This window comes from Lutjanus erythropterus, chromosome 3 (assembly GCF_056507025.1).
Source record: "Lutjanus erythropterus isolate fLutEry1 chromosome 3, fLutEry1.hap2, whole genome shotgun sequence".
NCBI classification, from domain to species: domain Eukaryota; kingdom Metazoa; phylum Chordata; class Actinopteri; order Lutjaniformes; family Lutjanidae; genus Lutjanus; species Lutjanus erythropterus.
In genome coordinates this window covers 45,279,359-45,304,004 of record NC_139319.1, presented here as the reverse complement: position 1 = coordinate 45,304,004, position 24,646 = coordinate 45,279,359, and the positions used below count along the sequence as shown (strand labels likewise).

The 24,646-nt window shown below is 39.8% G+C and overlaps 2 protein-coding genes across 2 annotated transcripts in view; both read left to right on the top strand.

Moving 5' to 3' along the window:
• The first annotated feature begins 155 nt into the window (after positions 1-155).
• Positions 156-15,116, top strand: LOC146330895 (importin subunit alpha-1-like). Its single transcript, XM_084710778.1, has 11 exons — positions 156-231; positions 582-697; positions 805-945; positions 3,406-3,494; positions 3,696-3,964; positions 4,635-4,729; positions 6,252-6,515; positions 7,234-7,467; positions 8,898-9,080; positions 12,720-12,869; positions 14,868-15,116. Exons 2-11 carry the CDS (start codon positions 632-634, stop codon positions 14,952-14,954), a joined length of 1,578 nt encoding a protein of 525 aa, XP_084566904.1. The 5' UTR covers positions 156-231; positions 582-631; the 3' UTR covers positions 14,955-15,116.
• Positions 15,117-16,222: 1,106 nt separating this feature from the next.
• The window catches only part of LOC146330894 (E3 ubiquitin-protein ligase SMURF2-like), a 105,643-nt gene continuing 97,219 nt past the window's right edge, over positions 16,223-24,646 (top strand). Inside the window, exon 1 of the mRNA XM_084710766.1 lies at positions 16,223-16,634. Within this exon, the coding sequence (XP_084566892.1) occupies positions 16,583-16,634 (52 nt within the window). The 5' untranslated portion in view covers positions 16,223-16,582. The remainder of the gene's footprint in view (positions 16,635-24,646) is intronic.

Genomic DNA, 24,646 nt, shown 5'->3' with positions numbered 1-24,646 from the left:
ATTTCAGACATAGCTACAACGAGAATGAGACCTCAAGACGAGGCAGGTTTATCTCGCGATACTGACGGGGTTGCCTTTGACAACGGCTTCGTTGTCTGAGGCGTTTTGTTAACCGTGGGCGGTGGGGCGGTGCTTGCAGTCCAACTGACCAATTAAAAGTCAGGGAAAACAGGGTGGTATATACATGACGTCACGTATATCGAAAGAAAAAAATTACGAGAAATCATTAAGGTAAGCACGTTGCACATGCTCTCTGGCTAAATGTACATTTAAAACAAACGTTAAACGTTACTTTAATCGTTCAGTGTCTCGTTTTCGTTTTTGTTTCGAGTGTGTAATGTTTGTCCTTGAATCTCAGCGGTTTTCTTCGTGTTGGTTTCCCAGACAGGCTCCGTGTGCGGCGGGCCACATGGTGTTAGATAACCGGCTTGGCTTAAAGACAGGCTGCCAGTTTGCTAGCTAGCTACTTTGCTGTCTGCTAGCTAACACAGCCTAAAGTTAACCAGAGGGAGGGAGCGAAAGAAGCCGTTGTTACGTTACGGCCATCAAATTTTCAACGTTAAATTGTCATCTTTCTACAGGGAGTGTCTACAACGTTAGTGAAATCGATTGTCTTGCTCAACGGTCAGGAATGTCAGCTGGCAACGACAGCGGAGATCGACTCAACCAGTTCAAAAACAAAGGCAAAGATGTTAATGTAAGCTCTGTCAGTAGCAACCAGCATTAGAACACTGGTTAATTAACATAGCTAACCCTGACATATGTTATGTCGTCTTAAACTTTTCTGGGTAATGGCTTTTTCAGGAGCTGCGACGAAGGAGAGCGGAAGTCAACGTGGAGCTCCGCAAAGCGAAGAAAGAAGATCAGATCCTGAAGAGGAGAAACGTCCAGAGCCTCCTGGACGAGCCGACTTCCCCTCTGCAAGAGCAAGATCCCAACGCACAGGTAAGGAGACCATCTGCAGCCGATGAGCTCTGTCAGCTCCACTGACCCTTTCACACACTATCTGCTTGATATGGCTGGGAGCAGTAAACGGGACTCACCTGCAATGCATACTACTGTTTCCCATTTAAGAAACATGGAATTATATTGTTTTTTCATAGTCTTGTTAATAGTTTTGTAGATTATATAGCATTTCATTTGACAATGAGGGAGGTATAACAGTCTTGATGTCAACACCTGACACTAGGCTAGTCCAAATGAACCTTTAAGGATGATATAAAACTGAGGTCAGCCTGTGCTGTTTATACACAGTGATCAAAGGGCAGTGAGTAACTTGGAGCAGACTTTAATGTCTACCTGATGATAACAGTGTAACACAGAGGTTCTCAAAGTGTGAAGCGCGCCCTCTCGGGGTGCCTCCAAACAGTTTCAGGAGAGGCTCAGTGAATGGAGGTAAAAATTATATTAGTTATTAAAATGAGACATAGAATAGCCTAAATGTGTGTGAATTTTGTTAAAGAGATATATTCAGATATGCAGTAGTTTTTCCTGCTTTCCCAGAGTCAGACACTAATAAATGCCTTAGTACAGACCTTGTTTGTATATATTTGGGGGAATCTGATGTGATGTCAAGCAGCAATATTAGGCTATCTTGGCTCAGTTGTTGAGTTTCTACAGGGTCCAATAACATAATCCCCATCCCACGAGGCAGGCATCCAAGAATTGAGCGAAACTAAGCAAGTAAGCTATGGGGGTGATGATGGGGTTCCTTTTTCCATGCCTTGTCTGAGGGGAGACATAAACAGTTTCACATGTTGAAAACCCATAGCGTAACGGGTTTTACTTCTTTATTTTTACATACGAACCAATTGATACAGCAGAAGTTTCCCAGATGGCCTTACGGGGGGGGCTATGACGAGTTTCAGGGGAGGCTTAGTGAATCAAATTGAAATACTGTTGTGTTAGTTATCAAAAGGAGATCACATAGAAGAACCTATATGTGTGTGAATTGGTTAAAGAGAGAGTTAAGTCCCCCCAAACTACTGTGTCTCTGAACTGTTTTTCCAACTGTTTTCACAGTCAGAAATTAATAAATGGCTTCGTAAACACATTTTTAAGTATTTGGTGTAGTCTGAAGTGGTATCAAGCAGCAATATTGGGCTATATTGGCTCAACTGTTGAGTTTTTATGGGATTCTATGATATAATAATGATCCCACAGACATCCAAGACTTGAGTGAAACCAAGCTGGTAAACTAAGGAAGGTGGGGGCTCATAGTCTCAAACTTTGCAAATCCCTTGTGTTACAGGTTCTGCCACTTCTTTTTGAAATGCACCCAGTTGATTTAAAGGGGGATGCCACCCCCAAAATAAAAAGAAAACAAGAATCTCCTCTTACCTGTAGTGCTTTTTATCCATCTAAATGGTTTTGGTGTGAGGTGCTGAGTTTTAAGGACATTTGCAAGATAACCTACAGACTCTGTTATGAGCAGTTTCATGTAGGAACTATTTTCTTTGTACCTTCCGTCAATAGAAATTGAACAGTATGAGAATTTCAAATCATGGTTATAGATATAAACTTAGCACAGTTATCAGTATTATTATGGCATTGTTAAAATGTTCAGAACACACTGATACACTCACTGAAATCATTTCACCAAGTCTTAAACCTCTCAATGATTTGAAATGACATATCTTTTGTGATGTCAATGTTTTTATTGATGCATAACAAACTCACGTTGCATGCCGCCGCAATGTCTGGGTGACTGTTACTAAGTTTGGTTGATGAAGAACAGTGTACTGTTTTTAAAATGCTGTAATCAAACATGGCTATTATGATAATTAAAATTTGGGTAACAGTTTGTTGGGAATTTTATCACTATTTTTCCTGAAAATTATTAAATAGGGCTCAACAAAAAGGCTTGCCCACTTGCCTGGGGCAGGTAACATGCCATGTCTCCTTCTGTGCAGTGATACGGTTGGCAGGTGTAGTTTGGTGGAAGGAAAATAGTTCCTACATGAAACTGCTCACAACACGGTCTGTGGATTATCTTGAGTAGATCAGTCATGGTTTCTGGACAGAGCCATTGCTGTTAAGTTTTTCAAATGTATTTTTTCAAGTCAAGTGCCATCTAGTCCCTTTATACTGGAGAGAATGCACACATCTCTATGACTGATATCTCCCAAACTCTGCAACTCACACTAAAACAATCTAGATAGATGAGTAGCACTACAGTTAAGAGGAAAAATTAATATTTTTGATTTTTGAACTGTCCCCTGTAAGAAGAGTTCTGTCAATATTAATTTAACTTGTCCTGAAGACTTTGAACTTGCATTGTGTGTGTGCAGTAGTCTCAATTGATCTGCATTATCCTGATCCTTCAGCACTGACCTAAACATATTCCAAGCTGTTTGAAGATTTACTGGGCAGATAAGTAATCCTATTTTGTTTCTGTTTCCGCAGCCTCCTCAGCACTGGTCTGTGGAAGAGATTGTAGGAGGTGTAAACAGCCAGAATATAGATTTTCAGCTGCAGGCCACACAGGCTGCCAGGTAAAATCATTTTGAAAAGATACTTGACTGAAGAGTTGTGTCCTGACATAATACACTTCATCCACATCCTGTTATTACTTTTTAAGAGACGTGGTGGACACAAAATTCTGTGTATTGTCTTTAAAGGAAAGTGAAAGTAAATTGTAGCATCGTTCAGTGTCATGAGACTAACTCCCTAGCTGTGTCTGTCCTGCTCTACAGGAGACTCCTCTCCAGAGAAAAGCACCCGCCTATTGACAGCATCATCACCGCAGGCCTCATCCAGAAGTTTGTTAGCTTTTTGTCATTGTCTGAATGCCCCCCCATCCAGTTTGAGGCAGCCTGGGCCCTGACCAACATTGCCTCAGGAACCTCAGAACAGACCACTGCCGTCGTGGAAGGAGGGGCCATCCCAGCCTTCATCAGCCTGGTGACATCACCTCACCCGCACATCAGCGAGCAGGCCATCTGGGCCCTGGGCAACATTGCAGGTACTATAGGCTGACAACACCCAGTTGCTTGTTACTTCTGTAGCTCCATTTACCTTAATAGTTGTGATGTGAGGATCTGTTGTTCTTGTGTGTAATTATGCTCCTTAGTTTTGTCTGAGGATTTTTGAATGAATGTAAAAGGTTCCTTTAACTCTAAAGTGTGTTGTTGAAATCATTGTCCGAAAACGATCCATTCAAGATAACAAGGAACCCATAATCTATCAGAGTATTAGCACTTGTTTGCAGAGGTTGTGTTAGACTTTCTGATTGTTCATTATTTTGATGGATGGGGTTGTAAAAATTCCATCATAATCTATTTCCCTCTGTGTTTTAATACGTCAAAATAACAGACAGCCTTCAGATTTTTGTGTCATAGTTTTTTTTAAAAAGTCAGTCAGTGACAGAAAATGCAATCTCTGCTTGTTTTGTCATTTTCTCAACTAGTAAAGGGCTGATCATAGTGGAAAAACAGTCCTGGTACTTTATGGTTATTGAATAATATGCTAAAGCTCTTTCAGAGTTGGGCTGTAAAATGCTTGACCAAATGATGTGGTTTTCTTGGTAACCATTTACAGTAACATACTGCAGTTGTCATTTTGTTGTGGTGTACTTCTTTCTCTTCTGTTATTGCACTGCTGATCTGTAAATGTCTTTGCTCTCCCAAATGTAGGTGATGGATCCAACTACAGAGACCTAGTGATCAAACACGGTGGTCTCCAGCCACTCCTCGCCTTGCTGGCAGCCCCAGACCTGTCTGTGTTTCCTGTGAGTTTCCATTAACATTATTACTTTTTTTTTAAAGAGATGTTTCTTCTGCATGGCACCACAGCCCTTTTAGACCTAGTTTGTTCTTTCCAGATACATACTGTACATCCACATGGTCTCAGTCCAGTTGAGGCAGACTGTGGAAAATTAACTTTATTGAGCTAGTGTCATTAATACTGTACAGCAGCCAATTACATACAGAAAATATGCCACAGCCCACCCAGACCTTTAATCACTACTCTGATCAACACAAGACTGATCGTACCAATGACAAGATATGAAGAAACATTCCAGTGTTGATGTGGCAGGTCACTAAATATTGTGTAATACCTGTTAAACCAGGTCCGATAAATGAAGAATAACATTTCATTTAAATCCCATGGCTTTGTTTCATTAGTTATGATCACTTTTAAAAAATAATCAGAAATATTTTATGGTGATTTCAGATTTATCAACTTTAAAATGCAGAGGGAAATACTGCTCCATAAAACTGACTAGACTGTCCTTTTTAATGTGTTCTTTGAACTAATGTATCCCTCTGCTTATTAGAATCATATCCCAATTCATTTAACGATAATTTAACAAATGTTAGGTGCCATTTGGCACTAGTATGATAAGGGTATTGCAATAATCATTTACTGTGTCTGTTTATGCCAAATAGATTATACTAGAATATATATTTACAGTCCAGACCAAAGACCAGGCCTAAGTAAATTTTAGTTCACCTGACACACATTTTAGCCCCACGTGTCAAAAAGTCTTATCAGCCTGGCATGTAGTTTGAAGCTATTTATACCTGTTGAAAAGTTAATGTACAATTGAGAAGCCTTTTGTATACAGTAGAGAGGTCTGTAATTTGATTTCACTTAGAAATATTATCCAGTGATTTGGACAGTATAGTAATTTACAGGGTTTAGTCACAATGTATGAATTGCACATTAGATCATACTGTAAAATAAATTATTTAGATTTATTTATTCAGAGTCACTGATCAGTTTCATGGATTGTTAACAGTCCTGAAACCCAGAGGAGACGGTTCTGTCGCTTTTTCCACATTAAAATGGCACTGAAGAGGTGGTCAGCTCCAACACACATGCAAGACCATCTCATTTCACAAGTCCTATTTGTTTATTTAAAGAGGTTCCAAACATCGCTCTGAATCAACTGCAGAAAGCCGTGAAACAAAAAGTCAACAGTCCAAAATGAAAGTGCAAGAATAGTGGTCGAAAGACTTTATCTTAACCACGGCTTCAGTTCCCAGCATTCACACAAGAAAACCACTCGCGTCACCTGCACCCAGATAGAAAGAGGTGGGGCAGTACCTGACCTGCACACCAAGTATTTATAACACAAACTTACAATAAACAGTCCAAATAGTGAACAGCAAAATTACAAGAACAACAAACGATTTCATATTAAACTTAATTCTAATCTAAAAAGAACAATGGAATAATTTGTTTTAATTGCCACAACAAGGGCTCATATTCTAAATTAACACTTGACTCTTAACCCACCCTACCAGTCTGGCTACCTGCGCAATGTCACCTGGACCCTGTCCAACCTGTGTCGGAACAAGAACCCGGCACCGCCTCTGACGGCAGTGCAGCAGCTGCTCCCGGCCCTGGTGCGCCTCCTGCACCATGACGACAGGGAGGTCCTGGTCGACACCTGCTGGGCTGTGTCCTACCTGACTGACGGTTCCAACGAGAGGATAGAGGTGGTGGTGCAGGCCGGCCTGGTGCCCCGGCTGGTGCAGCTGCTGGCCTGTGAGGAGCTCTCCATTGTGGTATGTTGAGTTTGTTATTTGAGACATTCAAAATTTCTGCGACGCTCATATTCAGCTGAACTTAACAATTAAGTGAATCTTCATCATCTCTCATTCTTGAGAATTGCGAGAAATCACATCTTACCAAAAAAAAAAAAAAAACTTTTAAAACGAATAATACTAACACTCTAATTCCATGTTTTTGTGAATATGAAATGTAATTTATGAAATGTTTTGGTTTGCTTTAATTTTCTTAATTTCTAAACTTCAAAATCTAAAATTAACAATACCCACTGAAAACATTGGTATAAAAGTAGGCTATTATAATCAACTTTGAAAATTGATTTTCTGTAAAGATGCCCTCTGATTTCCATCAGTTTTGTCTGATTTTTACAAAACATGATTTAATCAGACATAAAAAACTTTAGTTATGTCCTAAGGACTACTGTTTCACTCCCTGGTTTAAAAAAGGCTGGAATACAGCTCAAGCACTGGTAAACTTCCTATTTCTTGACAAATTCATTAAATAATATTGCTATCAAATGAGTCTCGGCCTGTTATAAGGTTTAATAATCAAGAGTTTGATCTTTGTTAAACTATATTTTCCAGCATAATAGAAGAATTAAAATCCAACCCCCGTAAAATATGGTTTGGTCCCAGTTTTCAAGAATGAGTGCTATATATTATTCCTAAATCGTGAATACTACAGATAATTGACTCATTCTCCTTCAATTCCCAGACTCCAACCCTGCGGTCACTTGGCAACATTGTGACTGGGACCGATGAGCAGACCCAGTGTGTGCTGAATGCAGGTGCCCTGGCGATGTTCCCCGGCCTGCTGCGCCACCACAAGCCCAATATCCAAAAAGAGGCAGCCTGGACGGTGTCCAATATCACTGCTGGCAAGGACACACAGATCCAGGAGGTTATAAATGCAGGATTGATACCCATCCTAGTGGAGGTCCTCCAACAGGTTAGAACACAAGAACAGACAGAACACACAGCTTTTATTTTACAGTCTAAATGAGGTTTTATATTGGTTAATAAGTCAAATTATATTTTATTGATTAGTAAGGAGGAAATTTGTATCTGCTTTTTAGTCATTCTAATTACCGTCCTTGATCAGTGGACAGCCACAGGGCAGCACCTGGGCTCTAGATCCAGTTCTGAGACCAGAGACTTGTACTATTCATGCATGGTTAAAAAGGATAGTTCAGCACACTGAGATGCTCTCGTAAAAAGGATTTATTATGCTAGTGATGATTTGATGTTCTTCAGAAGCCTGAGGAAGAGTTGATGCTCGAAGCGTACTAGCATAATAAATCATTTTTACTGGAGCTTCTCGGTGTGTGCATCTGTCTGTTTCAGATATCTTTTTTTTTTCATCCAGCATCCTAGTTTCCTGTAGTTTCATCCAGCATCCTAGTTTCCTGTAGTTTTATTTATTAATCTTGATTTTTTGGTGTGAGTGGCAGAGTTTTGGGGATATCATCCATAGAGAGGTCTGCCCTCTCTTCAGTATAATAGGATAGATAAATAGACTAAATGGTACTCGGCTTGTTTAAAAAGTGAAAAAAAAGAAAACCAAAACAAAAATCATAACCTCATTACTCAAGATAATAGGGCTGTATCTGATTCTGAATTTTGTCAGCTGAATTGGATTTGTCTGTTTAATGTAAGTATTCAATTATTTGTTCCTTTTTTTGCATACGGACTATCAAGCAGATTCTTGAATGGGGTTAGGTGGGACATTCAGGGTGACAAGATGTGCAGCTACATTTTTGCAGACTCACTCATGAATGTGTGGTGTCTGCAGCTGCATGTAAACACTGAGAGTCGTCAGACTCACCCTGGGTCCTGGTCCACTGCTGCCTATTCTTGACGCAGACATCTTCTCTGGGTGGACAAGCCGACTCAGTGTAGAGGAATGTTTTTACCCTAGAGAAAAAAAAACCAAGGAGCGCTCACTCTGCAGCTACTTCTGGGCAGTTACACTGTACACCAAAAGAAAGCTAATGGCTATGCATAAGATTTCAGCTGCACATACGTATTTACTGTGTTAACAGCAGAATTAAAAAGTTGTCAAGTTGACCATAAGAGATCACATATACATTAATAATAATTAATTTTCAGGATTTACAAACCAGTCACACCGATAACTTACATTAAGTAACTTAATGTAACCTGACCAGTGCAGTCACTTACCTTTTCCCCAGCTGCTCTCCAAAACTGCCGTGGATTATGCATTCTGATCTTATTTTATGAACAAGTAGAATAACTTTCTGAGGCACTGAAAGGATGGCTACATCTTTATTCACAATAGCTCATTAGTTTTTATTAATATCTCTTGTATTTCTCTGTACTTTTCTTTGGCTTAAAACACTTGATGTCATTTCTGTTTAGGGAGACTACAAGACCCAGAGGGAGGCGGTGTGGGCTGTCACCAACTATACCAGTGGTGGAACAGTGGAGCAAGTGGCCTACCTGGTGCACTACAACGTGCTGGAGCCTCTGCTCAACCTGCTGACGGCCAAAGACAGCAAAATCATTCTGGTCATTCTGGATGCAATCTTCAATATTTTACAGGTACGCCGCTGCCAAGACTTTGTTTCTGTCTTTGCATTGGAGTTGCTCACAGCAAGTTTTTCTTTGTGGTGCCATCAGAATGCTGCCAATAACATCTATACCATGTGTCCACGAGATTTTACCCCTAACTTGTCTGACATGGCAAATGAGCTTATTGTAGAGCCTCTCCATTCATCTCAGTAGACTGTTTAAATGTATGAAAATAAACGTCTACACAAATTATACTTAACAAAATTATAGATAATTTATCACTGTAAAAAATGATACAGAATTTCCATGTATTGCTGTCAAGATTAGATGATCATTGTGTAGCAATATAGTTGTAAAACAGTTTATTATTGTAATAATATTTTATAGTATTTATGGTTGCAAATTCTGTGCACTTTCCTTACCTGATTGTTGAAAACACTAACAATTGATTAATCGGTAACTATTAATTAAATGCAAAACATCTCATCTAAATTAATTATTTATAAATACATTTTTAATTAGTGGAATTTTTTAATGGCAATTAATGACAGTCGTTATCATCCTAATGTTATTGTAACAATAATAGGGCTGTACTTTTGGTAGCTGATCTAGATTTGGAAGTTTAATTTGAAGGTTCAAGGATTCATGCCTTTTTTTTTCAGCTCAGCACTGCACTGCACTAAATGCTTTTATCAGCCTACATGAGCTCCTGATACAGGCTCATAATATCATGCACTGACTACTGCAGCTCTTTACTGGCAGGCCTCCCCACATGCACGTTCAAACCTCTGCAGAAGAAAGTGGTGTCAGGTCTGGTTTTCAGCCACCCAAAAACAGCAGCATGTCAACTTGCCGTTGAGATTGCTCCACTTGCTCCCAGCTGCTGCCCGCATCAAACACAAAACCCCGACGCTTGCCTACAAAACAGCAACTTAAACAGCTTCTGCCTACCTGAACTCCCTCATCCAGGTCTACATTCCCTCCTGCTCACTGCCAATGAAAAGTGCCTGATACAACAACAACAACAGGGCCTAAAGTCACTAGCTAGAACCTTCACTTTTGTTGTTCCCCGGTCCTGCAAAGAACTACCTAACTCTGTTCGATCTGCAGAGTCCCTCTCAGTCTTTCAGAAAAAGCTGAAGACCAGCTCTTTCATGAACATCTCTGCGCTCTATGCATTGCCTCTTATACTGCCTTTAGGCACCTACATCCTGTCAGACTCAATCTTTGCTTTATGGCACTGGTTCTCTCCTGACTAGATCTTTGCTTGTACTATATCAGCTCTCAGATGTACGTAGGCATGAAAATCACTCACCTTTCAGCGAAATTTGCCAAAATAGGTGACCTACATGAATCGTGTAGATCTGATGAAAAAATATTTTTTGGGGGGGGTTATGGATGGGACATGGAATGGATTAGGATTAGGACTTTGGTTTTATGCACGAGAGCGGCGCGGAGCCATAGTGAGCTGCGCGCGCCTGAAGGGAGCCTTGAATTCAACAAGACATTCCCCTACTAGCGCTAGAGCATTGAAATATTAGCACGAATGCAGGGGAGAATACTGCTACCTGATTGGTTTGTGCTGACCAGAGCGCTCGTGAGCTGATCCGAGGACAGACGACAGTTACGACTCATTCGCCAATTTGGGCGGATGCTGAGGGGACCGGCTTGAGAGGCTAAAGGTAACGTTGACTGACGCAGGGCAAGGCTGAAACATGGCAAAACAGCGAAAGCAGGCCATGGAGACACTGGTCCAGGCAAAGAAGAAGAAATGACAGAATATTGAGTACTATCTTAATACTGTTGCACATTTCATTGGAGAAGTTGCTAGTCTCGTTTCTTATACAGCATAGTTGTCGGAATACTAGGGGTGTAACGATTCATTCATGCATCTGATGCATCTGACTTTAATGTGTTAGATACCAGTGCATCGGTTCAGACGGTGCTGCATCGGTAAAAAGCTGAACATGAATTGGAAACAAATCGATGCAGCACTAGTGAATCGCTACATCTCACTGGGATGTGCATAAGTTTAATTTTGGCATCAGGGAGCTGCCACTGTTAACTTTCCTCCGTCTTCTCTCTCCTGTCTCTGCCTACACCGCTCTCGCTGGACGCGTGCTGCCGCGCTCACAAAACAAGCGCTCCCTCCTCCCTCTCCTGTGTCTCCTCTTCATTTACTTAAAACAAACGGCGCTGAAAACAGCGACAGAAGTGACATTGTACCACGTCGCACCACCAAACTTTCATAACACTCAAGTGTAGAATAAGTTTGGGTTTATAAGAAAGATGAGAAATGCTGCTGCAGATCATTTATGTAAAACATGTCTGACAGCAGAGAACAGAGACACAGTCTGACCCACAGAGACGTCATGTCACTGTGAGAGCAGGTAACACTTCACTGTTCCTCCACACTGATCAAAACCACAGCACATCATCTTACTGCAGAAATACTGATATTTTAAACAGTTTTAAACTTTCTCATTTATCTCATCTCATTCTCACATGAGACTCATAATAAGATATAAACATCACTGTAATGTCTCCTTCTCTCTGTCTCTACTGTTGCTGTATTTAGTAAAACTATCAGGATTTTTTGGCAACTAAAAGCACTTACAAATATAGCATTAGTTGAATCAAAATGTAAAGACTGACACATTGCATTGTCTTGTATTGCATCTTATCGTATCGTGACAGAGCTGAATCGTATTGAACCGAATCGTTAGCCACTTAAAGATTTATAAAATACATCGTATCATTGAACATGTATCGAGATACGTATCGAATCGTCTCAGTCAGTGAGATACACACCCCTAATGAATATGTATAGATACTTTATTATACATTCATACTGTCCTGTAAGTCTGCTTGATTTTTCTCTCAAAGTGCACCAGATTGATGCTTTTAAATATAAAATGTCTAAAATTTTCTTCCAGGGGAGCGTGTCCCCGGACCCCCCTAGAGTGGTTGTATCCTTCTCACCTTTTGCACCCCTGACCCATTTTCATGCCTGTGTACGTCACTTTGAATAAAAGCGTCTCCTAAATGAAATTGTAAATTTAGAGACCTGGTTGCTGTTTCATTGCTCCATGTGCAGCTAAAAAACAAGCTGAAACCTGTCTACCAACTACTCGTTTCATCTTCTCTCATCAGTTAACCACAAGCGCATGTTATCACCATGATATTATTTAATAAGTGTGCCAAAAAATATGAAACTATATTTACGATTCCCCTTATTGAACATTTGGTAAGCCTGTCACTGTATTGCACACTGGCAAAGGAAAAAAAAAATAAACAGTGCTTGACTTGAAGAATGTCAGTCAACTGAGGGTTCTCCAACTGATGATTCCAATCTTCGATTAAATCTAACTAATGACTGAAATCTTTGATTTTTGCATCACAAAGTAAGAATGTAAGAAAAAAGGTACACAGTAAACTAATCATATTTTAGAGAAGAGTTTTCTCATAGCACACTGAGACTAGACTCTAAACTCCACTAGACTGGGTTTCTGGGATTAGGAAACATGAAGATTTGCAGAATTTAATCTCTGTCACGTTATTGATTGAATGACGCAGATGGTTCCTGACAGTCACAGATTAAAAATTCATGCTCTCAGGTTCATCTGAGAACTGTCAGTCTTACAGATTTCATTTGTCGTCTCTCCACAGCTGGCATTCAAAACTGGTGAGAGTGAAAAACTGTGCCTGATGATTGAGGAGTTGGGCGGTTTGGAAAAGATTGAGGCTCTGCAGTCCCACGACAACGAAGCAGTCTACAGGTCCTCTCTCAACATCATAGACAGATTCTTCTCTGACGAGGTGAGTGTCACTGATCTAACATTGATTCTAAATTCTTGAATGAGGACAGTGGCTTCATTTGAGGAGTGTCGAGTCTGTATCTTTTAATCTCTTGTTTTTCCTTTTTTTTTTTTTTTTTTAATTTATACGTCTTTTTGGTATTTTTCCTGGGGACGGTGCCTTTCGTTCAGTGTAGTGTGCCTAATGCACACTTTTTACAGTTTATTTTAGGGATCATCTTGTCTTATCTGGATAAACTAGCAAAACTCCAACTTAAAATATTGTTTATTAACCTAACCTTTGCCTCAACCCCAAAATTAAAGCTACAGGAGACCTCACATCTGACTCAAAGCAGAGACGATTCTTTATTTTTGTAGTCATCAGTTTATGAAGATGCATTTTGATTTTGACTCCTTGCACTGCTGCATGGCTGCACCTGACTGTGAATTAATTCACTATTTGACCATCATAACATTATGCTGAAAAATGTAACTAAATACAAACATGGGTAAACTGTAGATTCCCCACCTAATTGACATTAGGTGAGTAAACGCTCAGCTTCATTTCAAAGAGGTGAACTGCATTTACCTGGGGTTAATCCTGATGATGCCTGTGAACTAAATAATGCCAAATTATATTTACAAAATGGACTAAATTATGTCTAAAAACACTGTAATCTAATATTAGTGTAGTTTCTTGCCCAAATGGACTTACAAACATAAAATAAACTTCTCATGTTGTATGAGTGTGTTATTCAGTCTAGTTTTCCAAGCCATAGAAATAAATCTTGCCTCTTTTTTGACACACAGTCAATGTTTTTTGTGTACTCAGAGCACGGGCTAAAACAGAGCTTACCCATGAGCTCACTGAAGCATAGATGAGAGCAGCCATGTGTCACATCCCATGACCACATCCCCCTTTTGGGTGAAAACAAGCTCCGTAAATGCTGACAGTCAGTACATGTGTCAGGGCCAAACATTTAATCAAGTGAATCAGAAAAGAGTGGTAGTAAAAAAAAGAAAGCCATACCATAAAACACGTGATTTTAGAATGGAGTTTGGTTCAGTATTTAAGATATAAAAAGTGACAGGTGTCAGAAAGGCACTGCCTGAAGTAATGTAGTTGTATGTCAGGTTTGTCCACTTTGATGGACTTTAAGGACCCCCATTTCCTTTAATTTTTTTCTATGTAACAATCCTGATTGTTTGATCATAAATGACATGGCATAGTTGTTCACCTGACTGGCCAGAGGTTTTGGGCTCCAAGTAGCTAAATAGTGATAAGTTTTTCTCATTAGCTAGCAGAGAGCTTGGAATTTATGTTGACCACCAGTCAAATTAGAGTGGCTGTTTTCACCCTAAAAGTGGCGGGGGCATGTCGCACGAACAAAGTCCCCGTATGCGTTGCTCTCACCCATGAACTGCTGCATCCTATGAAACCAAGCCCATCTAGGTGAAAAAACACATTTTTAGGGAGTCCCACTTTTTGAAGTGCTATTGGTCAGTTTGATTAGATAGTTTGTTACAACTGTGATGCTGTCCGCTTTCTTAAACACTTCAAGCTGAACACAAACATTGAATTACAAGGCTGGCAGAAGAAGCATGACTGCATTGACTATTGTATGGTTCATTGACAGCAGTCTTTGCAGAGCCGGCAGGGTTGGCAGAATTTACTTGTGTGATTACTTCTTGCTACTTGCTGCTGCCAAAGAATAAATATGTTGCAACATATAGTAGCCTGAGCTTGGTGTCCTCAATATGATGACGGTGCTCATTTTAATGTCTGATAGATGTTTGCTTTTCCTGGTCAAACCGCTTACAAAAAGACTTTCAAAATAAAACAGTTTTGCTTACATGATCTGCCTTCAGCTTCACTCAAGTCACACCAGACCCATTCTGAGCTGCCTGAAAGTGCCCTAGTCTGCAGAATCTTAATCCATGTCCACGAAACCATCCCCAAAACACGCAAAGACTTGGTTAATCTTCTAATGCTGCTCTCTTCCTGTCCCTTTGCTTTCAGAATGAAGACGAGTCTGTTGTTCCTGAAGCCACTGAGGAGAGCTACACCTTCCAGATCCCTGAAGACCAAAGCACTTTCCAGTTTTAACATGTCCAGCTCACTTTTTGTAACATGCAAAAAAGAAAATTCTTACCTTGTTGATATTTTTGTATTTTTCTTTTTAGACATTTCATCCTCGTACATGACAGTACAGTGACAAAATATTCCTGTTTAAAGAAATATTTGTAAATAAATTCCATTCATGCGTAAGTCTTTTTTGTTTTGTATATATATTTTTTATGTTTCAGACATAAACAGACTATGAACATGGAATTTCGTTTGATTTACTTTGTAAAAAGATGTGAAGGTGAGTTCTGAAGGGATACAGTGAGTGGGAGATGATTCTGTGTTCACCACTAGGTGACACTGTTTATTCTTGATGCTTGCTCTGTGCCTACATGTTGCGACGGCCCTGTTGTGTCTATAGCACATTGTAAACTATTTGTGAATGCATTGGAGTAGATTTCATTCATAAGTTTTCCACAGTTTATGAACATGATGGCTCAGTAGGGTGCAGGGAGGAGGAAAACTAGACTCTTGAGTTTTCCTGTCAGAGTGAGTTCCCATATGTAGACCTGCATCTAAAGTATTTACCCCCAGGACCCAGTTTTTGGTGGCTTAGATATTACATTTCACGTATAAATACATGTATAATATACACAGATCTCTTATACGATTAATAAATGAGTCCCCCAAAAGCTTTGATGCTCACAGGGCTCAAGGATTCAAAATCACACTTAATTCAATACATTGTACATATTTCCCCGTCAATTTTTTCAGGCTCACATTTTTTTCTTGCTTTAATCTCGGTGGTCACCTCTGGAATTGTCCCATTTTAATGGTTTCATCTCTTACCAATTACTACAGATGACTTATTATTGATGTATTTGGTTTAAAAATCGAAACCACTGAACTACCGGCATGTTGCATATTGTCACCATTCACATAAATTCTTTAGCTCCTTCATGTTGGCAGGAATTGCATCAAGTTTTCCAGAGTAAATCCGGATTAAGATGATTTTAAATTCAAAATAAAATCATTGGTTTATTCGTATCCCTATAATCACTCTACAATCATGCAGGTGGTGTCACATATGGTAGCCTAGAAAAGGCATCTTTCGTAGTTTCAGCTGAATGGTAACATGAAGTTGCAATGTGGGAAATATACGTGTAATTTGCAACAGAGCGAGCCCGAAGTAAACATGGTTTTTGTTAAGGTGTTACTTTTATTTTGAAGGATTGTACCGGATGTGTTGTTTCTCTCGCTGACCCTGCCTGCGGTGTGCCTGCAGTAGCTGCTCAGTCTTTACCATCATCACGATCAACTTCAGTGTAGCAGCACGGGCATAGTGGATGCCTGTACGGATGGAGGGCAATCTGTTCACTTGATTTCTATCTGTACCCCTGGATCGTGGCGTGAACGACATTTTTGGGGATGTTGTTATTCGCATTTTTTTACGGAAAAGGGGTTTAAGAGAGAACGTTATTTCGGCGATGTGATTATGATACCATTACACTGCATTCACAGTCAGCGTGATTTGCTATGGTGATACTACAAGCTAATCCCAAGCTAGCAGAGGGACTGTTTTGGGAGATACCTTCTTGAACAAACGCACACGCTAACACATGAATTAGACAGTTTTTGAGAATCTTCATCAAGCTGGAACACAAAGGGGAATGTCTAGCCAAGGAGTTAGGAGAAATGGCCCAGTGAAGCTGCGGTTGACAGGTAAGCGAATTTAAACCCCCTCCTGCGCCGTTCCGAGACGTTAGCAAGTTAGCCTGCTAGCCAGCCAGGCTAACCAATATCTATTGATGGACATTGGCGCATGTGTCTACTTATGTGATGTGAAAATGAACCGTTTATATTCTGTCTCATTTCAATTTTTAAGTCACATTTATTGCTTATAATTTTAACTGTAAGTGACTCATGCTAACGCACTCAGCAGCATTCAAAGGTTGCTAGTCAATGAGCCTCGCTCATTAGCCAACATTAGCTGCGACAACAACGCTGTTTGCGTTGTATTAACCTAACTAGCTGACTGGCTGATGTAACTTTTGGCTGGATATTCAGCATTATTACTTATGTGTTACCAAAGATTAGATTACATGATATCTGTAATTCTGTTCTGTTATCCATGTAGTCATGTAGTATTTGGGCGTAATTTTTGTGTTTTTTCACTTCACACTTCCCAAAAACAGAACTATCTTATCTTTATTTATCAGGGCTCATCTTCTTCTGAGTTCCAAGTACATTTCAGCAGATAGGTGTGTGTGTGTGTGTGTGTGTGTGTGTGTGTGTGTGTGTGTGTGTGTGTGTGTGAGTGAGTGAGTGAGTGAGAGAGAGAAATCGAGAAATCACAAATTGCAGTTGGTTAATATAAACCAAAATAGCCGACATCTTCTCACACATTCTAGTGCCATTTACAGTGTATTTAGACTATGGCTTTCAGAGTTGGTAATAAATACGGATAGTGGAACAACATGGAAGTTTCACACACTTTAATTTTCAGTATTTGCATTTTGTAAGAAGGCAAACGTTTTCTGTTTTGTTCTGATTTGTGCTGATTGATCTGTGGATTTAATAAGAGGTAGATGTATTTAATGTTCAGCCTTCATTAAGCTTGGGAGTTGTCTGCTTTTTTTTGCATTCACACCTTCCTGACATTTCACAGGAGTGTACAGTATATCATGGTATTTGTGTGGAAAAAAACAATTTAATTATTAAAAGCTGGTGATAGTCATCAAGGAATATATAACATTGTCTAGCTTACAATGCTTTGTGTCTAATATGTAATTATATTATGTATTATGGTCCATAGATTAATTAATATATAGGAAATAACCACCCTTATTCAACTGAGTCATGCTAGACGACTTAATGACGCTTGTTGCTGTGATACCAACACATTTATACATATATCATGTGGCTAATGAACATATTTTATAGGTGGAAGAAGTCATGTCAAAATAAAGTTATATGTGGCAATATTTTCATGCTTCCATATCTAGTTATATTTAAATAATAAGCAAGAAGACCTGGGCTGTATAGCAGGAACGACAAGCAGATTATTTCTTAACTACCTCCAAATAATTGTTCTGTTGGCTAGTTCACTAACGTAATAAATCAATTTCATTTTATGTTTCAGTTTGTTTTTTATGTTGTACACCAAGAAAAAACCCTCCAGCAAGATAACTTTATTCATGACAGTAATGAAAATCATACCTTTGCGATTTCTGAATACCCTGGTATACCTTGATGCCTAACGTGCATGGATGGATATATGCTGAGATGCTTGTTTTAAGACTCACAACAGGGCAGTGCGACTTTGATTTCCCACAGCATAAGCATAAAGACAGGTGTCCTGTCATGGTATGATTTTTGATAGGGTAAGCTACATAAGGTAAATGAAGTCTCTCATTCAGCACAATGTGCTTCAAGTGAACAATGGGGTCATTTACCTGTTAATTTAGAGGGTAAAGACAAATTAACTCTCAAAGCTCAAATCCTACCCAGCTGTCCTTCCTTCTCGCCTGGCCTGCCCCCCCACCTCCTCCATATGGGGAATGGTTTTAAATGGGCTGCAGTGGTCTTCAGACGGAATCCCAGGAATGTGAAACCTCAGAAAGGGAAATGTGTGTCTTTCCCAGTCATAGACACATCCTCTGTCTGTCCTTCAGTAGAGAGAAAGGATAAGGAAAACTGTGTGTGAGTGTGTGTGTGCAAGAGGAGAGAGAAATTGGGCTTCATATGGCAGAGAGCGACCAGAATTGCTGCTCACACAGTGCTGATCAGCGATGCTAAGTCTGCATTTAGACTTGTGCATTCATTTTAGCCTCACGTGTGTGTTTAGTTGTGGCTGCACTTGATTTATGTGTCTGAGACTGTGTGCATTTAGACCTAACATTGCATACCAGCCAAAGTCCAGTTTTACTCTGTCTGCTCTGTGGTCTCTTTCATAGTTTGCATGTTGTTCTCTCAGAGAGAATTAAAATGGGCTAAGCCAAAAGCTTGGATCTAAGGAAGCTGATGGATTTGGAACTATTGTTGTGCTTCATAATTGTTTTTCTCAAGGTTTGGATTTTATGTTCATATAACAGTTTATTATGAACAGGCTCAGGGTCCATTAGCTCAACATCTATCTTTATTTGGTTTCATCTTCACTTTCTGTATGAAGAATTACTGGCAAGAGTTCTTAAAGCCTTCAGCATTTAAAACTGAACAATGCCCAGACTGGTACGCTGAAAATTTGTGTTTGATATCTGAGGAGGTCTAAATAAAAAAGAAATACATGTCTTGCTGGTTGGGGACTTGTTAAAGTACTGTTTTAATGCATCTTTTATATGCAGTCTGTAGCCTCATGGCCATTTCCCAGCCTTCATCCCTGCTGGCCACCATATTTTCTCTAAGCCTGAGCCAGTCAAATCACAGTAAAACAATGTCTCTGTATCAAACAAGGTCTTTGCCTCAGAATGCCATTTTGATCAGAATTGTGTTATATAATTAATAATTTCAAAGTTAGTGTTTCTTCTGGCGTGCTACTACCACTTTAAGGAGAAATCTGTAATATTTACTGTAATAAAACAAGTAAGTAAATAAATTAAGTTGAAATACTTGATTTTCTGACATCAGTGCTGCAGCTGTGGTGTACCCCTTTGAAATTTTTATTTTGAGCAGGAATAACTGTTTTTGTATGCCAGTTTCACCTTGATTATAGGTCAAATAAATGCTGAATGTTCATTGAATGAGTTAAGTGTCTGTTAATGAGTTGTAAGAAATCATTAATAATCTTGTAGAAGCTGTAGATGTTTGTAAAGATTAAATTGAGCTATATGTAAATGGAATCTGGCAGGCAGTGAGACAGAAAGTCACCTAACTCTAAGTCTGGAGTGTGTATTTTTGTAGCAGTGGGTTTTTGTTTTTGGGATAACAGGTTTAGCTTTTCATTGACAGACAATTGTCAGTTAGAAACAGCTGATAAACTTACAATGGAGGACTTGTCATCACTTGTCACTGTCAGTTTATGTGGTTGCGCATGTCTTGCACTCCTGCAGTGTTCCTGTAGCCTGCAGAGCTTCCACTAGTTTGGGGAGGAAGGGGTGAGGGGAAATGACTTGATTCAACCATAGATTGTATATTAAATAGGATTTCAACCTATTTCTTATACAGTCTGTGGCTCCAACTTGCTATTTGGACTGCAGTATTCATTTTTACCCACACAGTTGCTACATATTCCTCTTTAAGTCATTATTCGTTGTGTTTGTAGAAGCACTTTTGCAGAGGCTTGGACTTAGTTTCTTTTCATTCTGATGGAGTTAATATAAACTCTTTAAAGTTTGTAAAATAATAAATTTAAGTGTTATGTTTTCAAGGCTTGGATTGCTTGAATTTGAAAAAAAAAACAAAAATTGAAAAATGCTTGCTTTTCAAGCATAGTCTGGTGTTTCACAAATACAGTCACTTGTAAACAGAATCTTTTAACATTTGAAATGAAATGATCCCCTCGTCATATTTGTTTGCTTTCTTCTTCAATCAATGTTAATAGGAAGACTTGTTAAAATAAACTAAGTGACAGTATACATTTATTACTGTGGATATGAGCGGATTCTGTAATCTTTTTTTTTTTTTTTTGCATTTATAATTGGATAACATTTTAGATGTGATGATAAAGAATTTGAGAGTCTAAACATTTTGGTTTAGATACCTTTATAGTGTTCGGAGTTTACTCATAAAAAGCTGTATGAATCCTGCATTGTGATATTTTAGTCATAAGTCTGCATTTGTAATTCTTCTTGGATGCAAGTTTTATTGCAAAGAAAACAAAACTTCAGTGTTGGAACTGTTGCTGCAAACTGAAGCTCAGCTCCAGCAAAATTTTCTTCGGACTGTTTTCCTCATGATAATATATTGGACTGGTTTTGTTCTTGAAATCCTCTCCTGCCAAAGTGAAGCTTTTCCCAGGACCTAGATAGGACACGGCTGAATTTGAAGTGTGCCGTTATAGTTTGCAACCCTCAGTGGGATCACCTCTCGTCTCAGCAGTGGATTAGAATTTGCGTAGGGTGGCTTTACACACCCTGCAGGATTTTGACCAGAGTCATCCCTGCTTTAGTCACTCCACACTGCATTCGAATGCCACCTTCTAGTTTCTCAAAAAGGCACTTTTGGAGCTCCTTCTCATGTCTAGAACACTTATGTGGGACAGCTGCTCTTTGATGCTTAAATTAATAATAATAAAAAAAAAGTCAGTTTGAGTTTGCTGGTAGGCGGTGTGTCGTCATGTCCCCAAAGAGCTCGCTGCCAAGCTTGTGAAGGAGAGCAATCTTGGATTTCGAGAGCTGTTATTCCAAGCACTGCAGGGAGCCGACAATTGGTGCGGTTCCCCCTGCGTCTCCTGCGCTGCGAGAGTAGGTGTATGATTTAGTGAAATTGAACAAGAACAGGGTGTTTTCCCTCACTTTCCTCCACTGGATGGAATCTGGAGTTTCTCAAAGGTGAATGACATGAGATGTACGAGGGGATGAATCCATCTCTCGCCCCCTTTTCAAATACGGCCTCTTGGCTGCAGTGTGCCGTCGCTGCCTCTGCTGTGAGGAAGGGAGTCTGTCTATGTGATCCATTTCCTCCATTAGCCTCCAGTTGGCGTGCAGCAAGCAGGGGACGACTGGAAGAATCATCTCAGGATTCTTCCTGTTCTGTGTGAGCGCGTGATTCTCAGGCAAGCAAGGAAACCCACATGTACATTTTTCATCGACTGTCATGCCTTGTGTGTGTGTCCCTCTCACTCAAGCATTTTGGGAAGCTGGTGCTGGAGCTTGTGTGTCGAAGAGCCAGGGTAAAGCCAGGAAGCTGGTGATTAAGATAAAGATCCAGCCTCCGTCCCTGGCCCAGCATTAGCACTGGGACAGAGTGTATTTTAGGGAAAGTTATCAGGGACCACTGCCTCAGCATTCACTGTCAACTTTCACAAAGTACAGCTGTGTGTGTCAGCTTGTTTGTATGTGCAAGCTCCAATGTTTGTGTTCTCAAAAGAGAAGACAAACGCACACTTTCATGTGCACATGCACACAGACGTATTCGTATACACAATTGAGCGTCCACAGGATGTACTGTCAGCACGCGATGCTGAGCTAAATTAGGGCTGTTGGCTTCCTAAAATGTAAAGAATGAATTTTGCAAAGAGAGTGCACTATGATGACAGTGAGAATCCAACAGGAGTTGTCAACTTTTAAATTTTGATGCCCATATGCAGTTGCAAGATAACCTTGCTTTATTGATGAACTTTTTTCATGTTAGAAGAAAAGATTCTGATAAGAGATGTTTTTATCTTGTTAAATAATAGATATTTGCTGCTTTATTTTGCATTATTTGCCTGATTGAGTGAAGCAGTGTGAGATGAGTTGTTCTCTGTATTTTCTTCTGAATCTGGCAGATGTGGAGGGTTCAGCTGTACAAATTATTTTCATTTATTAGTGGTTATCAAATAATAACCAAGACTTAAGTTAATGGCCATGTTTAATCTAGAGCTGCAATGTCTATAAAATATCAGAAAATAGGGAAAAATGTAAATTACCTGCTGTCAGGTGGATTGGTGGTATATCTTCACATGCAAATTTATGAAAGCTCTGTCCAGTCAAATGTCCTCACTTATTCTATCCTCTGTGATGGAAATTTCTCCTTGACCCCTTCCTCCTCGCAGTCATTTTTTGCCCCTTTCTGTGGCGAGGCGTTTTTTTTTCTTTGAAGTCATTTTCATATTGAGACATTTCCTCTTTATTTCAGCAACAATCCAACACGTCAATAACAGCACTCGTTTTCCCATTTCTTTGCCTTAGCAGGTCTTTTAATTCTACTGCTGATACTGTTAAAATTATAGACTTTACCTTATGGATCCCTGAAACCAACACGTCAGACTCTGAACTTGTTAAATTCTTTTTTTCTTACTCTTTGATGTCATTCATGTCATGAATGAACACTTCCTGACATGTGGGGCAGGAAGCGTAGGCATATATGATACAAGTCTCATGCATGTGCACTCAAATACGCACAGGCCGATCATTTATCTGTCTTCAGTTATCTGAAGTTACAAGTGATTGTTGAATCTGATGCGGGATGCTCGTACGAGCCCCACATACAAATAAGGTAAGATAAATTTAAGATAAGAATACGAAAATGCTCTTAAAATTTTGAATCTTAAACGGACAGGGATACTGCTTTCTTGGGCTGAACTACACTTGCCAACTGTATCACTGTGCAGAAGGAAGCGTGCATCTATTCATGGATGAGAGGCTCATGAGTGACAGGGTCAAGATTTTTGGAAAGAGACACTGATGTTGAGTTTCTCAATTTTTTTTTTTTTTTTTTTGCACTCAAAGTGCAATCTAGTTCCATCATATTTGGGCGATATCTTCAACCGATATCTCCAAGACGCTGCAACTCACACCAAAGCAATCTAGATGGATAAATAGCACTATGGGCCAGTGGAAAAATCTAAAATACATTTTTGGTTTTGGGTCGAACTGTCTCTTTAAATTCAGTTTCACGACCATCTCTGACTCACTCCTTCATCCTCACCTTGAATAGATTAGGTTTGCAGTATTATTTCTGTATGCCAGTCTCGCTCACTTCCCCATATGATTTGAATGAAAGCTGATTATATAGCAGTAGTCACATTTAATCAACACATTGTGAGCTGCTGCTAGTTGCTGCACACTTGGACTATGTGTGTGCTGTGGTGTAATTTATTTTGTTACGTCTAAGCTGTTTCCATTTCCAAGTGGCTTTTCCCCCCTTTAAACAATACAGAGTTTTGACAGCTGAAATGTGGACCAGAGTTAGTGATTATGATTCATCAGCACACAATGGATGTGAGTCATACAGTGACGTGTTTGCGGCGTTGCTCTCTGTTTTATGTATCCCTGGCACCAGCTTAACCTAGGAACAAGCAACACTCCGGCACAAAGTGCAGCTTGACCCAGTTATGAGGCAATTAATAGGCACTGCTCAGAATTCCTGATTTCCTGCAGAAATTGCCTCTAAAGTTACTGTGCTGTTCTTAAAATTCTCACCAGATTCATCTACAGTTGTGCTACTCCACACACATTGAGGAGTGCAGGGTGAAAATGTTTGCCTGCACCACAACAAAACATCTGACCTCAGGAAGAACCCGTGTAGAAGGTTGCTCATAAACCGGAGCTGCTCAGAGAAGTGTGCCTCAGCTGCTTGGTATGCACCTCATATCTTGACACCAACACACTGAAAAAGCAGCGTGTTATTTCTGGAGGTCAGTGGGCGATTCGTCTTTGCAGTCCACTGCCTTTTTGAAGTCTGAGGTTTAGTGCTTGTGCTGTTTAAGCTGGCCTGCATGACAGTATGATGTGTTTAAGCCTATGTGCCCATTTCCATACTGCTTACCTCTGGCTTTCCTCTGTCTGGAATCACACACTTCCTCTTTGACTGAGCTCCTTGCTGTTCTCTGACCCTGTCAGTCAGTGAGATCTCTGAACAAGTAGTGTAGCCAAATGTGTTACTATAAGAGATTTGAAGGCAGAGTGTTTATAGTATGTACACACAGACATGTGAGAGAGAATAGATGTGTTTTCAATTTGGCAAATGTGTGTGTACACTGCACATTTTTGATTAGTGGCCTGTGTGTGTGTTTATGCACCTCAACATTTTACATTTGATCTGCCAAGACAAGAGAGCTGTCCATATGGGGCTGCTATCAGTCCTTCTGTCAT